The sequence below is a fragment of the Pongo pygmaeus genome, chromosome 13 (genome assembly GCF_028885625.2).
Source record: "Pongo pygmaeus isolate AG05252 chromosome 13, NHGRI_mPonPyg2-v2.0_pri, whole genome shotgun sequence".
NCBI classification, from domain to species: domain Eukaryota; kingdom Metazoa; phylum Chordata; class Mammalia; order Primates; family Hominidae; genus Pongo; species Pongo pygmaeus.
The window spans coordinates 37,940,705-37,959,170 of NC_072386.2; the positions used below are offsets into that span (position 1 = coordinate 37,940,705).

The 18,466-nt window shown below is 39.5% G+C and overlaps 1 protein-coding gene across 4 annotated transcripts in view; it reads left to right on the plus strand.

The window, feature by feature from the left end:
* The window catches only part of SLC24A2 (solute carrier family 24 member 2), a 428,870-nt gene extending 411,645 nt beyond the window's left edge, over nt 1-17,225 (plus strand). For 2 of the 4 annotated variants that reach the window (XM_063650502.1, XM_054502074.2), the window contains 2 exons: nt 3,674-3,840; nt 8,295-14,147. In XM_063650502.1, the coding sequence (XP_063506572.1) occupies nt 3,674-3,840; nt 8,295-8,544 (417 nt within the window). In that variant the 3' untranslated portion in view covers nt 8,545-14,147. Of the gene's footprint in view, nt 1-3,673; nt 3,841-8,294 lie in introns of all 4 variants that reach the window. The other 2 variants (XM_054502072.2, XM_054502073.2) reach the window with 1 other exon arrangement.
* The last annotated feature ends 1,241 nt before the right edge of the window (nt 17,226-18,466 follow it).

The following is an 18,466-nucleotide window of genomic DNA, read 5'->3' on the forward strand; positions in this document are numbered from 1 at the left end:
ATGAAAGCCATAAACGGAAGCCGTACTTTTCAATGATGGAAGAGAAGTTTCTCTTTTCTCCTATACAAATACTTCTTTAAAAACACCCGGACAGCTGAACAAAATAGATTCTGTTCCAAGAAGTCTAGCTCTAATTCTGTTGTTTGTACTTCTGAACTATAAAATCCATAGCAGTTATATAGTGTTCAACTCTTTTGTTATCAACACTTTTATCATAAATGCTATTTGATAATTTGGCTACTGTTTGGCAAAAAAAAATGCCCTTCACCTACAACGCTTTAACATAATTTGCCCTTGGCTTTTTTTTTTTTTTGCCTTTAATCTTTTGTTTTTGTTGTTCTTGTTGCTTATTGTTTTTGCACTTTAATAAATTTAATGGGTGATGACAATCTGTAGTTAAAGTCAATCCTGCATCTAATATTAGAAATTAATTTTAAGAGTCAACTAAGACCTTGTGTCTCATTTAGCCACTATAGCATTCTTTCAGATCCTCCTTAAACCAAGGCAAAGAACTGCATCATGGAATATTGGGAGCAGCATGGAGCTTGGCCCCCTCTGAGTGGCCTCATAATTTGCTTTTTTTTTTTTTTTTTAAGAAAATGAAGGAATTTCCCCAAGACTGCTGATGTTCTATTAAAAGCTCTAAGCCTTTCTGATGCACCCTGATTTTTCGGAGTACTGTCCCGTCCATGTACCCATCATCTTTACTGATTTGACAAAAGTTAATTTGAGTGAAATGTACTCAAAACAAGCTTATGAAGACTAGTTATCCTTCCACAAAAGGCTTTCTAGAGCCACACAGATTCACCAGGGGTTTGATGTCTAATGAAAATCTTCATGAAGTTTTCCATGATGTGAATTGGCCCCAGTAAGCCCACTTCTGTTCCTGCTGCCAGACACCTGACAGTCTAATAAATTGGAGGAGGAAAGGAGTAATGTCTGAGTTATAAAATCTGGTTTTTTGGCTGGGTGCAGTGGCTCACCCCTGCAATCCCAGCACTTTGGGAGGCCAAGGCAGGCGGATTACCTGAGGTCAGGAGTTTGAGACCAGCCTGGCCAACGTGGTGAAACCCCATCTCTACTAAAAATGCAAAAATTAGCCAGACATGGTGGCAGATGCCTGTAATCCCAGCTACTTGGGAGGCTGAGGCAGGAGAATCACTCGAACCCAGGAAGCAAAGGTTTCAGTGAGCCGAGATCACACCGCTGCACTCCAGCCTGGGCGACAGAACAAGACTCCGTCTCAACAACAAAAAAAAATAATAAGTTAAAAAAAAAACTAGATTTTTATTTAACATTTGCTTTATGCCTGACACTGTGCTGTATGATTTGCATCATCACATATAGTCATCAACAATTCTGAGTGGATATTATCCTCATTTTACAGATAGGAAAAACTGAGACTCAGGGAAGTTGTCTAACTTGCACTAGGAGTGGCAAGCTAGGATTTGTACCCAGCACTGTCATCTCCCAAGCCAGTGCGCTTCACCACACCACCATTTTTCTCCTCTTCAATTCGTATGTTTTCCTGCATATAGTAGCATTCAAACTCCAAATATGAATTATTTTGTTTTTATTTCGGGGACAAGGTCTTGCTATATTGCCCAGTCTGGTCTCGAATGTCCAGGCTCAAGTGATCCTCGTGCCTCAACCCCCGAGTAGCTTGAACTAGTTGCGTGGCATTGTGCCCAGCAAATAATTTTTCAGTCACTACTTTAGAATTCCCTCCAAGAATTTAATTATGTTTAATTAAGAATGTTTTAAAAAGATTGGAACTTGCCGACAGTAACAATTGTTTAGTCAGCATCTTCTCAGTCTTTGACAATGCTTCACTCCAAATCTAACAAAAAACTGACAATTTGAGAATATTTTGCTCAAATAGGGCACTCCTGTGCAAAAGTCTTATTGAACTTTTTCTAGGAGAATCAGCAGAAAAACATGCTAGTGAAATCACCTATGTATGCAGATTGATTTGCTTACCCAGCAAATCAGTATTAAGAGACTGCCATGTACCAGGTTATGTATGTTCTGTCAACTAGGGAGATCATGGTGACCAAGGTGAGGATCCTGCATACATGGAACTTACTAATGGGGAGCAGTGATTCTGTGTCCCATGAGACAGGGTAAGCTAGTTCAGCTCACCAGGCTCTGGAGCAGGCATGACCATCAAAACAAAAATATGCTTTTAAGCTAGTAGGAATCACACTATTTCTTATAAAAATAAGAATTTTTTAAAAAGGATTTAGAAATGAGTGTATTCTATTCCCTAAAAGGCTTTATTCTTATATGCTATTTTGGCCCTTTAAATTTTTTCAAAAAATGCTGGACATCATCAGGTAACCTGTTGGAAATCAGATGGAAAGCATTATCTTGAAGGTTTTCAGAGCCACACTTCACCAACTCCAGCAAAACATGTATAGGTTTTAAAAGTCCCAAGAGGCCAGGCACAATGGCTCACACCTGTAATCCCAGAACTTTGGGAGGCCAAGGCAGGAGGATCTCGAGGCCAAGAGTTCAAGACCAGCCTGAAAAACATAGTAAGACCCATCTCTAAAAAAAATTAGCCAGGTGTGGCAGTGCTTACCTGTGGTCCCAGCTACTCTGAAGGCTAAGGTTGGAAGATCGCTTGAGCCCAGGAGGTTGAGGCTGCAGTGAGCTATGGCTGTGCCACTGCACTCTAGCCTGGGCAACAGAGCAAGAACCCATCTCTAAAGAAAATAAGTAAGTTTTTCTAAAAAGTCCCAAGATGACAAACAAATTGCTCAAGAGAATGGAGGAGCTTCCACCTGAGGCTAGACCAACCTTCCAAAATAGAACTCATCAGTCTTAAAAGGCAAAGAAAAAGACCAAAAAAAAAAAAAAAAAAAAAAGTAATAGCCACCCTCCCCTTGCTTTTCAATAATAATGTACTATTTACAAAGAGTCTTTCACAAATTATCATTTAGTCCTCACAAGTACCTCGTAAGGTAGGTATTATTATCCCCAGTTTATGGATGAGAAAGTGAGGATCAATGACATTGTACAATTGGTACAGTAAGCAAAATGTCAAGAAATTAACACATACCAGAGCCAGATCTTGGAGCCAGGTCCTCTGATTTTCTGGATTTTGCTTCTCCACAGTTGCTTTGCTGTGTGTTACCAAAACCCAAAACACCCAGAATCGAGATTCCAGTGGAAATTATAGCACCTTGAAGTGTTTAAGAATGGGTTATAGACACTAGGAGATGCTAAAGGAAAATGGAGACCCTGGGTGTCAGTCCTTGGTTTTGGTAGTAAGTTGAAGGGCAAATCTGCCACAGGACTTGGTGCCACTGCCAGGTGCCGCCCCCTGGATTCCATGGCCAATTGGCCTTTCTACCTCTAATCCTGCAGCTTCCCTGACTCAATCTTAGAAAGCACCATATAAAGGCTACACTCTAGTCCTCTAGAGCTCTTTTTTATTTGAGATTATCTGTTTAATTTTCATGTGAATATTCCTGATGCCTTGGGTCTGAATATCCTAGAAGCATAAACTCTGTTAGCAATGATTGTGGCTTATTCATCTTTATCATCTCAGCACTTTGCATAGCACAGTATAGAAATGCATTAAAAGGAGGTCGCATTGAAATTTTTGTGGTTTTTATGATTTTGTAACTTCAAACACTGAGATGTTTATTCCTGTCCTGACATTTAGGTTGGAGAGACAATTGGCATCAGTGAAGAGATTATGGGCCTGACCATCTTGGCTGCTGGGACCTCCATCCCTGATCTTATCACCAGTGTCATAGTGGCCCGGAAGGGGTTAGGGGACATGGCTGTGTCCAGCTCTGTTGGAAGCAACATTTTTGACATCACTGTAGGGTGAGTAGAGATAGTTCTACAAAGGTGCGCACCAGCTCCACCAGTGTCTTTGTCTTCTTAGAAGCTAGAAAGACATGACCAGGATCTCTGAACCTAAGACTAACCAATACCAATACAGAGTAAAGATTGAGATTACCATTCCGTTTCCCCAATTCTATTTCTCATTTCAGAGAACTTAATGAAAAATAAGTCTTCCCTAGACAAGCAGAGGCACATGCCTACATACAGAATGGGTATTTTAGGAAATACTTTAGAATTTCACTTATATAACAACATTCAAGTGGAACTGAGATACCGTGATAGCTTCATGATAAGAATGTTCACATTCTAATTTTAATTCAAGTCCCCACCAGCCTAAGGTGAGATTTGGATTTTAAGGCAGATTGGGAAAAACATAGGCCTACCATACATATCCTGTTTCCTTCCTTGGAAAATACTGACAGTCTTGGCATTACCATTTGTTTATCTATACTGGTGAAGATATTCTAGGTTTTTTGAAAGCCAGAAGGTGAGATCTGTTCTTATAGTTAAGTAAACATGAGCTCTCAATATGAATAATCACTAAAGTGAATCAGATTGGGGAGAGGTTCTGTGATCTCCACCATTTTAAACTTGTCAAAAGTAAAAATAGTCTGACAGATAAACTTAACATCAGTACCCTAAGAAAATAAGATATAAGACATTATCCTTATGTTCCCAGGAGTACTGGGCTCCTAACACTTGGGTTTGGAATCTCGCTAAAAGCACCTACTTTCTCATTGAATATCTTAAATATTGTTCTGTCTTGCACCTTTCCATGACCACAGTTTTTCATACAGTGTCTACCATGTGCACTGTGTGTACATTTTTCTCCATTTAAGCCACACAATAATTAAGTCACACAATAATCCTATGAAGTATGTATTATCAACCCTATTATTCAGATAAAAATACTGAAGGGCCCAGAGTTCACACTAGTAAATGAGGTAGCTAGGATTTGAACAAAGAGTCTGTGCTATCAATTGTAGCACTCTCTGTGCATAAAACTCTGTTGTGAGCCCCCACTGAAGAGCTCTCCATGCTTGTCTCACTGGAAAACTCTGACTTACCCTTTTAGTGACAACTTAAATCCTGATTTCTCTGATTCCCCTGGGCCTGACTTGGAGGCTCTTGCCCCTAAAAACTGTCTGTACGTCGTACTCTTGTCCTCGTATATCTGCCTGCTAGACTGTGCATCCCCAAGAGCAGGAACTCATCAGAGCTTACTGCATTGCTATTACTGGTAGTTGTTTGACAAATGTTTGTGGGATGGATGGATGGATGAATGAATGCCTTAAAAGGTGTATGTTTTAAAGGAAGTTGTCCCTACTGTAAACAGTGTTTCTCAGTTCCATGGTCCAAATATTCCTGGTAGAGTTTTTGGTCAATCTCTTGTAAAAAAATAATAGTAATGCTCTATAGTATATGATAAAGAATTACAAAATGTTTTTTGTTCATTATTCTTAAATTGTATACACACACACACACACACACACACACACACACGGAAGTTTAAAGAAAAATCACTCCTAATCCTATTACTCGGAAACAACACTTCTTTATTGTATGTTCTCTTCCATATATTTCACAAAGTTTTCTTAGTAAAATATTCAGTTTTATCTGCTTGGAAGGCTTTTATTTTTCCATTTTAAAGCACTATATGCCTGGCATAGAGAGGCATCTATGAATAAATTAATAAATCATAACCATTTTGCTAAGACTTCTCATAGCTCATAACATTTTGTGGCTTCAAATATTCCCTCTTGTTTTTCAGTGGCTTTTTCATTATCATTTATAGGATTATTAAAAATTTTCTGCTATGGGAGTTTTGATGAACATCTTTATGCAGAAAAACCTCCTCTTTTAATTATTTTGTTAGGATAAATTCCTTTAAGCAGTATTAATGAACTAAATATTTTGAACATCTTAATGGGTATCGACATGTTTTGTATATTTCTTTTCCAAAAAGTTCTTTCCCAAGAATTTATACCAGCTGACATTTTTGACAATATATTGAGTGATGTCATTGCAATATATTAAGTGTAAAAGTTTCTTCATAGCTTTGCCAGAATTTTCTTTATGCTTCTAAAATTAACATATACTCACAGATTTAGAAAATAAAAATAAGGCTCCAGGGCGCGGTGGCTCACACCTGTAATCCCAGCACTTTGGGAGGCCGAGGCGGGCGGATCACAAGGTCAAGAGATTGAGACCATCCTGGCCCAGATGGTGCAAACCTGTCTCTACTGAAAATACAAAAATTACCTAGGAATGGTGGCGTGTGCCTGCAGTCCCAGCTACTCAGGAAGCTGAGGCAGGAGAATCGCTTGAACCCAGGAGGTGGAGGTTGCAGTGAACCGAGATCGTGCCACTGTACTCCAGCCTGGGCGACAGAGCAAGACTCCATCTCAAAAAAAAAAAAAAAAAAAAAGAAAAGAAAAAGAAAAGAAAAAGCTTAAAGATCAATAACTCACCAACCTTTTGAAATTCTTGTGTATTTCACATGATTGAAATTACATTGCTATTTGTGTGTATGTATGCATCTTTCATTTTTAGCTTAGAATTATATTATGGCTATTTTCCTGTAGCATTCTAAGCTTGTGATTTTTAACAGCTATGTAACATTACATTTACTTATTTGCTATTTAACTAGTTCCCTGTTATTAGAGGTTATTAGAGATACTCAGTTTTTATTATTCAAAATAACACTGAAATGATCATTTTCTGAGTAAAGTTTAATCTGCATTTTCAGTTATTTTTATACTTAATTCTTGACAATAGAATTAATAGACCAAAAGGCATGAAAAGTCTCAGTTTCCCCCGAAAGGTTTTTGCAAGCCATTTGTAGTGCTATTAAATTCAACTTCACTAGGAGTGTGAGAGTGTGTGTGTGTGTGTGTGTGTGTGTGTGTGTGTGTGTGTGTGTGTGTGTTTTAATAAGAATAAAATGGGTTTTGGTCTTTCTTCACGAGGGATGGGAAAAGAGTTTCCCAGGCCAAGTCCCTGTCAATGGCTCTCAGTTTGGCATCACCCCCACTCTCAGGACCTCCCCCTTCCGATTTCTGACTTTTCATTGCTGACCCCAGGATGCCAAGGCTGCCCCCTCCTGCTAAGAACTGGAATTACCCCTTGTTCCCAGGCTTGGAACCCCTCCCCAACAAATTCACAGAAAGAAGCACCTCCTGGCCAGGCTCTACTGGGCAAAGTGCCGGTACTGATCCCCACAAGGCAGTCACATCAATCACTTCAGCTTGGCCCAGGTTAACATATGCACCCAGTTAGGGGCTGCATGTGCCAGGCCTGGAATTTCAAAGATCCACAATGCATGGGCTCTGCCTTCCAATGCCGTCTCTCCAGCAAAGGAGGCAGATGAGTAAACTCACTGCCCACTTCACCCTCCTTATTTCTCTCTTCCTTTGAAGAATGTAATGTTTGAAAAGAGTAACTGCTCTTCCCACACCCTGAGTCTAGGTCAAAACTGAACCTCCCTTAGCTTTTGTCATTCAGAAAGCTCAGCTAGCCAAGCAGGTATCTCCTTAGCCACCATGCTGTCATTAGGCTGATGGGTAGAGCCAGATGCCTATCACCAGCCACTTGGAAATGCCCATGTTCCCTGAGCCTTGCACTTCCAGCCGTCTTCCTTTCCCAGAGTTCTACTCAACACTTGAGGTGCAGTGGAAACTAGCTCTCCTGAGGTCTTTCAGGATCACCACTCTGGATAAGAAACACAAGAGATCCTCAGATTTTAAAAGGTGAATGAAAAGGGAGAAAACAGGTATAAAAATACATAATAAAGTTTAAAAAAAAAACACACACATCACAAATGTAAGATACTGCCTTCCTTAAATCTTTCAGAAAGACCAATTTTTCATCAAACAATTGTCAACATCTTTCCCAGAATAAACTTCAGCCTGTGATATTGTATCGTGGCCCCCAACCACCATCATTTAATTTAACTTGCCTTTAGACTATTAAGTCATTGCTATTCTTTGTCTCCATTTTTTAATTTTTTCCTCATTTTCACCACTCATTTCTATACCTTTTTTGCACCTGCCTGCTCCCTTCACCCTGTGCAAATCCTGCAATTCACCTTTTTAGGACTGAAAGCAACATTTTAATCTCAACTAGGAAGGAAACAAAATAATTTCCAATCAAATTCGCAAATGTAGAAATCACCCACAGCAGTCATGTCTTTGATGTTGTCTAGCTGTTCTCCCTGTTCTGAATTCAGTCAGGACATAAAGGTTTTTAAAGTCTTATTTCCTTATAAAGTGGTTTCCTGGGCCAACCATGCCCGAGTCATAGTGAACCTAACAAGGCACGCTTTTCAGATTAAAGTTCCTGAGAAGGTAATAATAGGTTATTTGCCTTCTTCAACGTGTCTGACTACCCCCTTGTCTTCCCACTCCCCTCTGCCCTGCTTCACTTCTGCACAGGCTCCCACTGCCCTGGCTCCTGTACACCGTCATTCACAGATTCCAGCCAGTGGCTGTCAGCAGCAATGGCCTTTTCTGTGCCATCGTCCTTCTCTTCATCATGCTGCTCTTCGTCATCCTCTCTATCGCCCTCTGCAAGTGGCGAATGAACAAAATCCTGGGCTTCATCATGTTTGGCCTCTACTTTGTGTTCCTGGTGGTGAGCGTTCTCCTAGAAGACAGAATTCTTACATGCCCCGTCTCCATCTAGCAGGAAAAGCCACATCTTGCACCAGCAGCATGAATGGTCCCTCCCCACTCTGGGCTCTGGGCTCCTTGACCTCTTAAGAGGCAGCTGGCACACAGCCCTGGGTGCCAAGTGTCCCTCCTTGGTGGATTTGAGGAGAGATGGATTCACACTGGGCCCATTCACTTCACAGGCTGCTTCCACCTTGCCTACTGAAATGACTTCATGTAAAAGACAAAGAGAACCATCAATATAGGGCTTCTCCCTATTCACCACTGACAGGTACTCCTCGCTGGTCGGAGGTACAGTCGATGCAAACAAGGACACAGGCTATATATCTACAAATATACATATTATAAATATACGCACATGAACACACAAATCCTGCCTGTTCCTGTACTATACCTCTCCTTGCATACCTATAGATTAGTACATACCTGTAAATAAACACAAAGAAAGAAAAATTATATATATATATATAAAAAATCATATATATATAAAAGTACAAATGCATCTTTTCAGGGATAGCTCTAGTATATTTATAGTACTTATTTGAAGAGGGGCATCAACCTGCAGTCTGGGCTTTACCTCTTAAGTACAAGAGGTGAACTAATGGAACCAACAAGACAAAGGTAGCATTTCTGTGACGTTCAGCCTACCTTGGACTTGCTGGGATCCTGCCTAGTAAGGTAGATGGTTTAGGGAAATAGCTTGCAGGGAGGAGGGCTTAGTGGAGAAGGTCTGTAGGGGCCCTGAGTTGAGCCTTCCAAAACATTCCTACAAGCCAAACAGAGGGACTATCTGCCCACCTCCACCAGCGTACCCTGACCAAGAAACTCAGGGTACTTAGGACAGACAGAGGTAAAAACCCAGGCTGGGTGGCTTGGTTTGGGGAAGTGGGGAGGTAACCAGGGTTGAGTTGTTTTGTTCTTATATTGTCCCAGCATGCAAGTAGAAAATATGACTACAAACCAAATTAGTGCTTTTTCTAGGACAGCAAGACTATATAAACTGAACCTGTATTTTTCCAGTGCATGTCCCATTATCATCAAAAGAAGAGGGGTAAGTTTAGCTGTGATTGTCATTTCGATATATTTTGATGCTAACGGCTGCCAAGAGAGCCTAGATGTGTGATAAGAAGTCATCCAGTAAAGGTGCTTAGTGGGCCTTGCCACCTAATGGGATGTAAGGGCATAGTTCTTTAAAACATTTTCCAGTGTAGTCATAAAGGGCTTTAGTGTCTGAAGAAATCATTATTCCCAATAGCACTAACTTAACTCTGATCAGTACTGCTTGGGTTGAGGCAACTTAGAGATGCTTGGAAAGGCATTTGCACACTCAGTGCACCCCAGGAAGGTTTCTGAGTGCTAGGTCCAGTTGTACCAGGACCAGGCTTTGGTTAAAATTCTTGTAACATCTATGTCTCTTCTTCCATCAAGACCTTATCTGGGATTCTGTCTAAGTTTTAGAGTACACGGTATTTGACAGCTTCCTTATACTGGTTTCAAGTTATTCACTCCAACAATTTGATTTCTTGATTTTGCTCAACATTACATTGAATGCATGAAATTAAAATAGTCCATGCCCCCAAGTTCTGTATGACACCTTGTATGTTTTCTCAGATCTATATCAGTAGAAAATAAAGCCAGCAAGGGGGAAAAAATAGGCAAACTGAATCAATGGAAAACTATGTAGAGCACTTTTCATTTCTCTAAGTCATGCTTTCCCTAAAATCAGTTGAAAAATTGAATCAAGGATGGTTCATCATTCTGTACCCATCCTACGTCTAAGTTGGTACATACAGCATATGGGAAATTTCACCATATGTGTTCCTATCGCCAATCAATTCTGTCATTGACGCCTGCTATGATTTTGTTGTGAGCACATACCTCTTAACATAGGAAGACAGGATGCAGAACTCACAGCAGAATAAGAGGAAAGGTAACCTGACAGCCCCAGATCAAGCTCAGTATTCTTTCCAGAAAACCTCAGCTCACCCCACAGAGCATGGCAATAACAGGAAATGCCCATCATTGCTCTTCACCCAGAAGCAAAAAGCACTTCAAACCCAAGGTCCCCTGGGAAAACAAGAAATCAAGATGGCTGCCAGTCGGAGGCTGGCTTTCAAATCTCTCCAACTCGGCAGATTGGGGTCTTCAGATGTGGGACAATGCCTTCCAAGACATCGAAACACCATCCAATAGGGGCGCTGAGTGGAACCTGTCACCTAATGGGAATGAATCTCATTCATCAAGGTCAGGACTTTGTACTGGGGCAAGAATTTGTCCTGCTTCCTTACAGAGTGAGTGAAAGAATGAGGAAGTGAACTTTACATTTAAAAACTCCAGTTGTTTTCCCTGTATATTTCTTGAAGGGCAGCCAAGTTGGTTATTGGGTGAATTTTATATTATTGACTGGTGTGTTGTTTGAAATAAGGTTTAAATAGGTGACTGACTCAACTGCAAACAGACCATGTAAAACAGAAGTTGAAGGAGACCTGATGCCGCCCTCTTCTTATTCCTGATCCTCCCTCTGTCTCCTCACTCCCTCCCATTTATTCCTAGCTCACAGTGAAGGCTGATCCAAGCAGCTATGGTGCCCTTTGCTTGTCTGGGAGCTCCACTTCACAGGAGGTGTTGTGGTATTTCATGTGAAGTTGCATTTGAGAAGACAAAATTTCCAAGCCCCGTTCCCACATCAGTCATGTGCACTGAGCCTGACCTACAACAGCACTGCTCCCTCACTGGATGGGACACAAGTGATTCCATAGCCTGCCCTTGCTTTCCCTTCATTTCTGTGTTTTTAAGTGGTTATGTGTTGAGCCGGGGTAAATTCAGAGAGATGTGTACAGAGTTCAACAGTGGGTCTTTAAACCATTCAAATCATTGGCATAATTATCAGAATTTTCCACACAGTGGTTTCCAAAACAGGTCATCTCTAACTCCTTTCCTGCATGCCTGTGTATATACATATATAAATATATACATATATATATATATATCTTTATACCAGATCTATATGTACACATATAATATGACTTACATCATCACCCTCTGACCCTATCACATTCAGGATTCTAAAGCAGGGAGCATCAAGTTTGCCAAAGTCAAGGAAAAGGAAAGTCACGCACACAAACCAAAGGGAACATTTCTTCCTGATTTCATAAGGTTGTTTGTTCCATGCACATATACTTACAAATATACACGTATGTACCCATATTTTCCCACCCTAAGAATATCAATTTATAGCCTTAAGGAAATCAGTCAGCCATATCCCTAATGCTGATATAGAGGCAAAGAATACACAACAGAAAATACAGAGCAAAAATTTAGACTGCAGATACTCTCTTTGCTTCTCTAGAGCAGGGTATAAAAGATATCAACAATTCAAGAGCCAACATTGTACTAATCAGTCTAAAATAAATGAGTTGCACGCAAATGATTTCATTTATTCACAGCAAACCAAGCAGGTCTTGCTTGCTGTCACCGCCTACCCTCCCCCATACTTCCAAGGCAGCAGAGCAGCTTGGCTCAAACTGACAATTCCCAAATAGAAACTCCTAAATTGCATCTGAGAATCCCATGCCATCTCCAGCTGCCCTCTGCACCTGACCAGATCCTGATGAACTGAAGCTGAAGATCAGATGGTGTTTATGCAGCTTCCCAGGACCTAAACTGAGTCAGGCAGTGACAGAGCAATGATATATGCAGGGAGTAAGGGATAGGGTTGTTTATACCCTCAGCAGATGCAGCAGAATGTCATAAAGCCTTGCCCAGAAGATTATAAGAAGAGGCGGAGACTGTTTTATATTCAGGGAAAATGCTTTGTAAGGCTTCTAACAGGTGTCACCTGACAAGGGCCATCATAATTTATTTTATAGGGAAGACATGAATCAGGTGGTTTGGAGCCCTTTCAGCAAAACACAGCTGCCTCGCTGATTAGACATTTGACAATGTTAATGTACATCCATTCCTGGGCAGGAAGAGAGTTGGCAAACTCCCCACCACTGCACATAGCTTTTAAAGGCCTCTAGAACACTGAGAGAAGAGATGAGCTACAAAGCGAGCCCACCCCCAGACCACCTTAACAAAAAGTTGACCAAAGAAAAGACACCTGGTAGAGTGGCTGGCCAGATAGAATTGAAGAAGATGGAAGTTGCATTAAATGCTCTGCAGAAATTACTGCGTTGGACTATCTAACGTGGGTCTGATGGCAAGCATTTCAGAACATGGCAGTGTGCTTTCCTCCCCACATCTACCAAACACACACCCACACCCACACCCCCACACACATGCAAGATTATGTGGATGCTATGCTTCCTTGCACCTGGACAGATTGTTTTTCTGGTAAGTAGGTGGCCCTATTATAGGTGGCAGCTGTGTTCCAGAAGAAACAAAGTGAAGCTGTTCTCAGGGTGATTTCTGGAGAAAACTGTCTCCTGAAAGCATGCATAGAAGTCAGTGCTCACTCTTGCTAAGCCACATCTTAACCATCCAGCTAAATATTTTTAAAAGATACCTCCTCAACCCCTATACCTCTCTCAACAATATTGTCTCCAATTATTAGGTAAGGTCTTTTCATTAAGAGAGGGGTAGGGGAAAAAATAGAATAATAAGGAAAGGGAAGAAAGGAGATATTAATTTCCTAGGATTCCAAGAAAACAAGTGTCACATTGAAATATATCCCTATGTAGTTTAAAACGGTAACAAATATCAGGCTATGTTTAGCCAATTATAAGAGCCCATGTACAGTTTTAGATTTTTTTAAAAAATAGAAAATCTTCTCAGGAAGACCTTGGGAAAGAAAAGTAACCCTGCCCTGTTCCACCATCTATTTACAGTTAGCTCCCTGACTCTGCCTCTGCCTCTATCTTTGTGTTTCATTTTTAATCTCAGAGCTTCATATTTTTTAAATATATAGCAAACAAGAAAAGCAATAAAGGAACTACTCACAGCCAGCTCAACTCTATTACTTATTATTACACCATGGCAATATTCCTTTTTCACCAGGAGCTTTGGACCTGCGCAGGTTGTGGCATGTAATCACCAGGAGCATGTAGTCGTCTGTAGAAATCACAGGCACACTCATGTTTGCTCTGGAAGGAATCTGTTTTCCACACTGACTCCCCCCAGCTGATGTACACACTGGCATTTTACATGCCTTCCTCACACATGGGGCGCCAGCCTTGCTCAGAACCACCCAAACTCCACGGAGGCCCTTAATATGGCTAGGGACAGATTTCTTAAGAAAGAGTAAGAAACAGCTACAAAGGACAAGCAAATCCACAAGTCAGGCAGTATTTGAGAGGCAAAAATGACCCTGCAATTACGACAGGATAGGCAACTGTTTTCAAATTAGTGTACGAACAGTGAGGGACTGTGTAGAGCACCATATTATCTAAGCCAAAGCACTTCTACCAGATCATTCATTGACAGACTGGAAAACCTAATAAAATGTTTAAAAACAGACAAATATCTAAGTCTGAAAGAATGCCATGGAGCTTGCATAGGCTCCCACCAGAGATTTAATTCCATTAAGAGGGTTTGTCTAGCCTATCACGCTAATCCAAAGGATAGTCCTCTTATGGGGGAGATCCCAGCATAGATGCTGGTGTGACCCAGCTCAATGATTAACAACCATCAGCATCAAAAAAAGCCTCCCTCCAAGTTAACCCAAACCCCTCCACTTAATGACTTAACCTTTTTTTTGTTTTTTTTTTGTTTGGCTAAAAGTAACTGCATCTGGGCACTCTTCACTCTTTGCCCCATAGTTGGAAGTTACCACTATGTGACTCTTTACCTATTTTCAATTAAAATTATCTTTAGATTTTTATTTGAGTCTTTAACCCTCTTAATAATTTTTATAGTTCCTCTCTACTAAGCCTTTTTGAATTCTTTATATTGTTCTTAAATGATGGAACCTTATGACTAATAATCACTGTCTGAACAGTGTTGAACTATACTGGGTGCAGCATGACCATGAAGCTCTGGTGAAGTCAAGGTCACAAACTGTTTTTAAGGTCATTAGGTCATAATCTCAGACTCACAAAGAACTCAAAATCGGGGAGACACCACTTTAGATTACTCCAAAACTCTGGGCCTGTACTTACCCACTAATTTATCAAGAGGAATCAATATTTTTATTTTAAATATGAAACTGGGATAAATGGTTGGATCTCCGCTTATTAACCAGTACTGCAGTGTGTTTACATCCTTTTGTGTGGTAGGTTGGATAGGATTTGTAAACCTACTGATTGATCTCATGGGCTAGGGTTCACCAAAAGGATGGGAATTTGTTTTTGCATTCTTACATATTGGGTTGCATATTCCTTCATAATGGATCCGTAAGTAACTAAGGCCTTGGAGACTAACAGTTCTCCAAAATACTCAGCTAACCAAAAGAAAATACTAATTTTTAAAATCGTGTCATAAAAAACAGAAAAGTAAAAAAAGTCTGAAATCTTGAATAAAATTATTTTAAGGATGAAATTACATGCATAAATTAAGGGTAGGTAACTTCTTGCCATTTAATTAAACAGATCCCCAATTCTTATCAGAATAAAACTGAAGGACAATGGATGCCTTTTGGGTTTTTTAATTTTTTAATATTGCACTTTATAGTACTTCATAAGAGACAGCTGTCTTAATTAAAGCCATAAAATACCAATAATACATATATTCAGGGCTTCTGAATATAGTCAATCAATAAGCAGTCCATGAGTCATTCCTGTTTTGTATTGTTTATTGTAAATTGGAGTTTATCTGTTCTGTTTTTTATTAACTACAATTATTGTTCTAGGCAATCCTAATCTACTTATAAATTTTAGATGTGTGCTTTAATAAAACTGTTTGAAAATCAAAGAAATTATTCATTTCACAAAAGCAGTCTTCATTTTCAAAATAGCTTATTACAGTTTCTTTAACAAGTTCTAATACTACATGGAAATTATTTTAAAATTGTAGATTTTTTTCAGGAATCCATTTTGTTTTGTAAAGCAAAGTTCACCCATATGGAGAATGAAATAGATAATTAGCAAACATATACCTGGGAAATGTAGGATGTGTTTGAGCTTTTATATAAATATAAGACGGGTCTAAGAAGTTCCCTTATAAAAATGGCAAACAGAGGTATACAATTTATCAATAATTCCTTATGCCTAAATTACTAACCTTCCTTGGGAGGACATGTAAAGCAGCAGACTTCATAATGCTTTGGTGGTTATTTTCCTCCTCTCTGCTAAAATACACAATTTCTAACCTAGTATGGTACACTGTTTACACACATATATAAAGATGTCCCCACAACTAAAAACTTTAATGTTTCAACTTCATCACAAATTGTTATATAATTTTTTTTTTTTTAACAGACAGGGTCTTGCTCTGTCACCCAGGCTAGAGTGCAGTGGTGCAATCATAGCTCAGTGTAGCCTCAAACACCTGGACTCAAGCGATCCTCCCACCTCAGCCTCTTGAGTAGCTGGGACCTCAGGCACATGCCACCATGCCTGGCTAATGTTGTTGTTGTTAAGAGACAGAGTCTCACTATGTTACCCAGGCTGGTCTCAAACTCCTGGGCTCAAGAGATCCTCCTGCTTTGGCCTCCCAAAGTGCTGGGATTAAAGGAATGAGCCACCATACCCAGCCCTTTTATATAATTTGAGTGAAAGTAAAATAATTACTAAAAAGCACTTCATAGCCTAAAAATATCCACCAGAACTGGGTACCTAAATTGTCTATATAGAGTAAACATGGGTACTAAATTGGACAACCCCATCAATTTTATGCTTAAGTGGCCAAATTGCCCTAAAGAAAGGGTATCTGAACGAAGGGCCAGTGATATTCCTCTGTTAGAGGCTGTTTTGTGGTCTGAAGAGTTTCTCTAAAGGGCTGAGACTCTATTGGGAAGAGGGAGCCTCTGTTACTGAATTGCGCTATTGAACCCTGAACACAAAGTACACATATATGCCCTGCATCTACCCTTGATATTTCTTCTGCTCAAGTCAAAAAACTCCGGAAGCAACAGCTTCCACCTTCAAGCAATCCACATACTTAAAAAGCCATCAAAACTAAGAATAGCAAAAGCTACCTTCCTGATTCAGTGAAGTTGCTGCTAGCACTAAAAGAAAGAGAAATTATACTTTTGTTCTTCAGATATGGTTAAAACAAAGAAAATGTTGTCAACGTTGACACCAACATAGACATTTGCTCTATAACATATAAACTGTCTTTTAGACAGTTATGTTAAAAATATCAGAATGCCATTTTTGTAAAGGATCTTTTTTAGGATAGACGTGGTCTCATGCTTCCTTTGTTCACCTCCATTTTAAAGGAGCATTGTAACCCCTATCCTCAGCCCTACAAAAATCCAGTGGATGCACTTCCAAATTACTTCTGTCATTTTGTATGTGTTGTGTTTATTATGCGTAATTTTCACTGGATGATGAGATACGTGGTGATACTATGTCAGTTTATTCTCTGTGAATATGTCTGTACATAGACAGGAAGCTCTATTTATTTGTACATAGGCTGTTTGAAGTATGTACTTGTGTCACATGGACTTCATTCTGATGAAGGGTGTTTCTTCTTGTTTCACTGTCCACACCTTTGTGCTTCTACTACTGATAATCAATTCATAGAATATCACTTTATGTAACTAAGTCTCCTCAGTGTGAAAAATAATAGTAATAAAATTATTGACTCAAAGAAGTATTGTTTTGTTATTTGGAGTAATTCTTACCTGTGACTAATCAGGACCCTCAGGGTCACAAGAAATACATACATGGTCATGGAAGTTTTATTGCAGGGATTCAAAGGGATAACAGGGAAAGCAAGAGTTACTGTTAATTATATAGATATTCCTCAATGTATGATGAGGTACATCCTGATGAGCCTATCATAAGTTAAAATATTAAGTAAAAATGCATTTAACACACCTAACCTGCTGAACATTACAGTTTAGCCTAGTCTACATTAAAGTTGCTCAGAACACCTACATTAGCCTACAGTTGAGCAAAATCATCTAACACAAAACCTATTTTATACTAAAGTGTGGAAGATCTCATATAATTTATTGATGTTCTACTGAACGTGCGTTGCTTCTGAACCATTGTAAAGTCAAAAATCATTAAGATAAATGAATCATCAGGAGTGAGGGACCATCTGTAACTATCACTTATTGAGTGCTTACTAATATCATTTCAGCTTTTAAATATCTGTGGGAACATTGTGCACTCAAGGGACTACTCCAAAGAAATTGAATTTTAATCAATTAAATATATTGAAAGTGTAAATTCAAAGGACTAGTGTTGTCTAAGCCTTTAAGTTTAACTTAAAAGTCTTGTTATAAATCTAATATTTTATATGAAAATAAGAATTCAGGCCGGGCACGGTGGCTCATGCCTGTAATCCCAGCACTTTGGGAGGCTGAGGCGGGGCAATTACTTGAGTTCAGGAGTTGGAGACCAGCCTGGCCAACATGGTGAAACCCCATCTCTACTAAAAATTCAAAAACTAGCCGGGTGTCATGGTGGGCACCTGTAGTCCCAGCTCCTGGAGGCTGAGGCAGGAGAATCATTTGAACCCAGGAGGCAGTTGCAGTGAGCCAAGATTGTCCCACTGTACTCTAGCCTGGGCAACAGAGTGAGACTAAATCTTAAAAAATAAATACGAATTCATGGTGTCTTTTTCTTTGATTACCTCAGTTAACTAAGTATAAAAGATTAAATTTTAAATAATCCAATTTATAAATTTAGTTAATTAAATTCCCTCAGGCATTTTAAATTTTACACATTTAACATACCTGATTTTCTCAAGCACTCCAAAAGCCTGACAGAATCCTAGAAAACAAAATTTTCTATGCACTTAATCAATTTCTAAGCAATTAATGTAATAAATGAAACAAAAGTTAGTAAACTTGGTTATAATAAACATTTCAATACCATTTACAA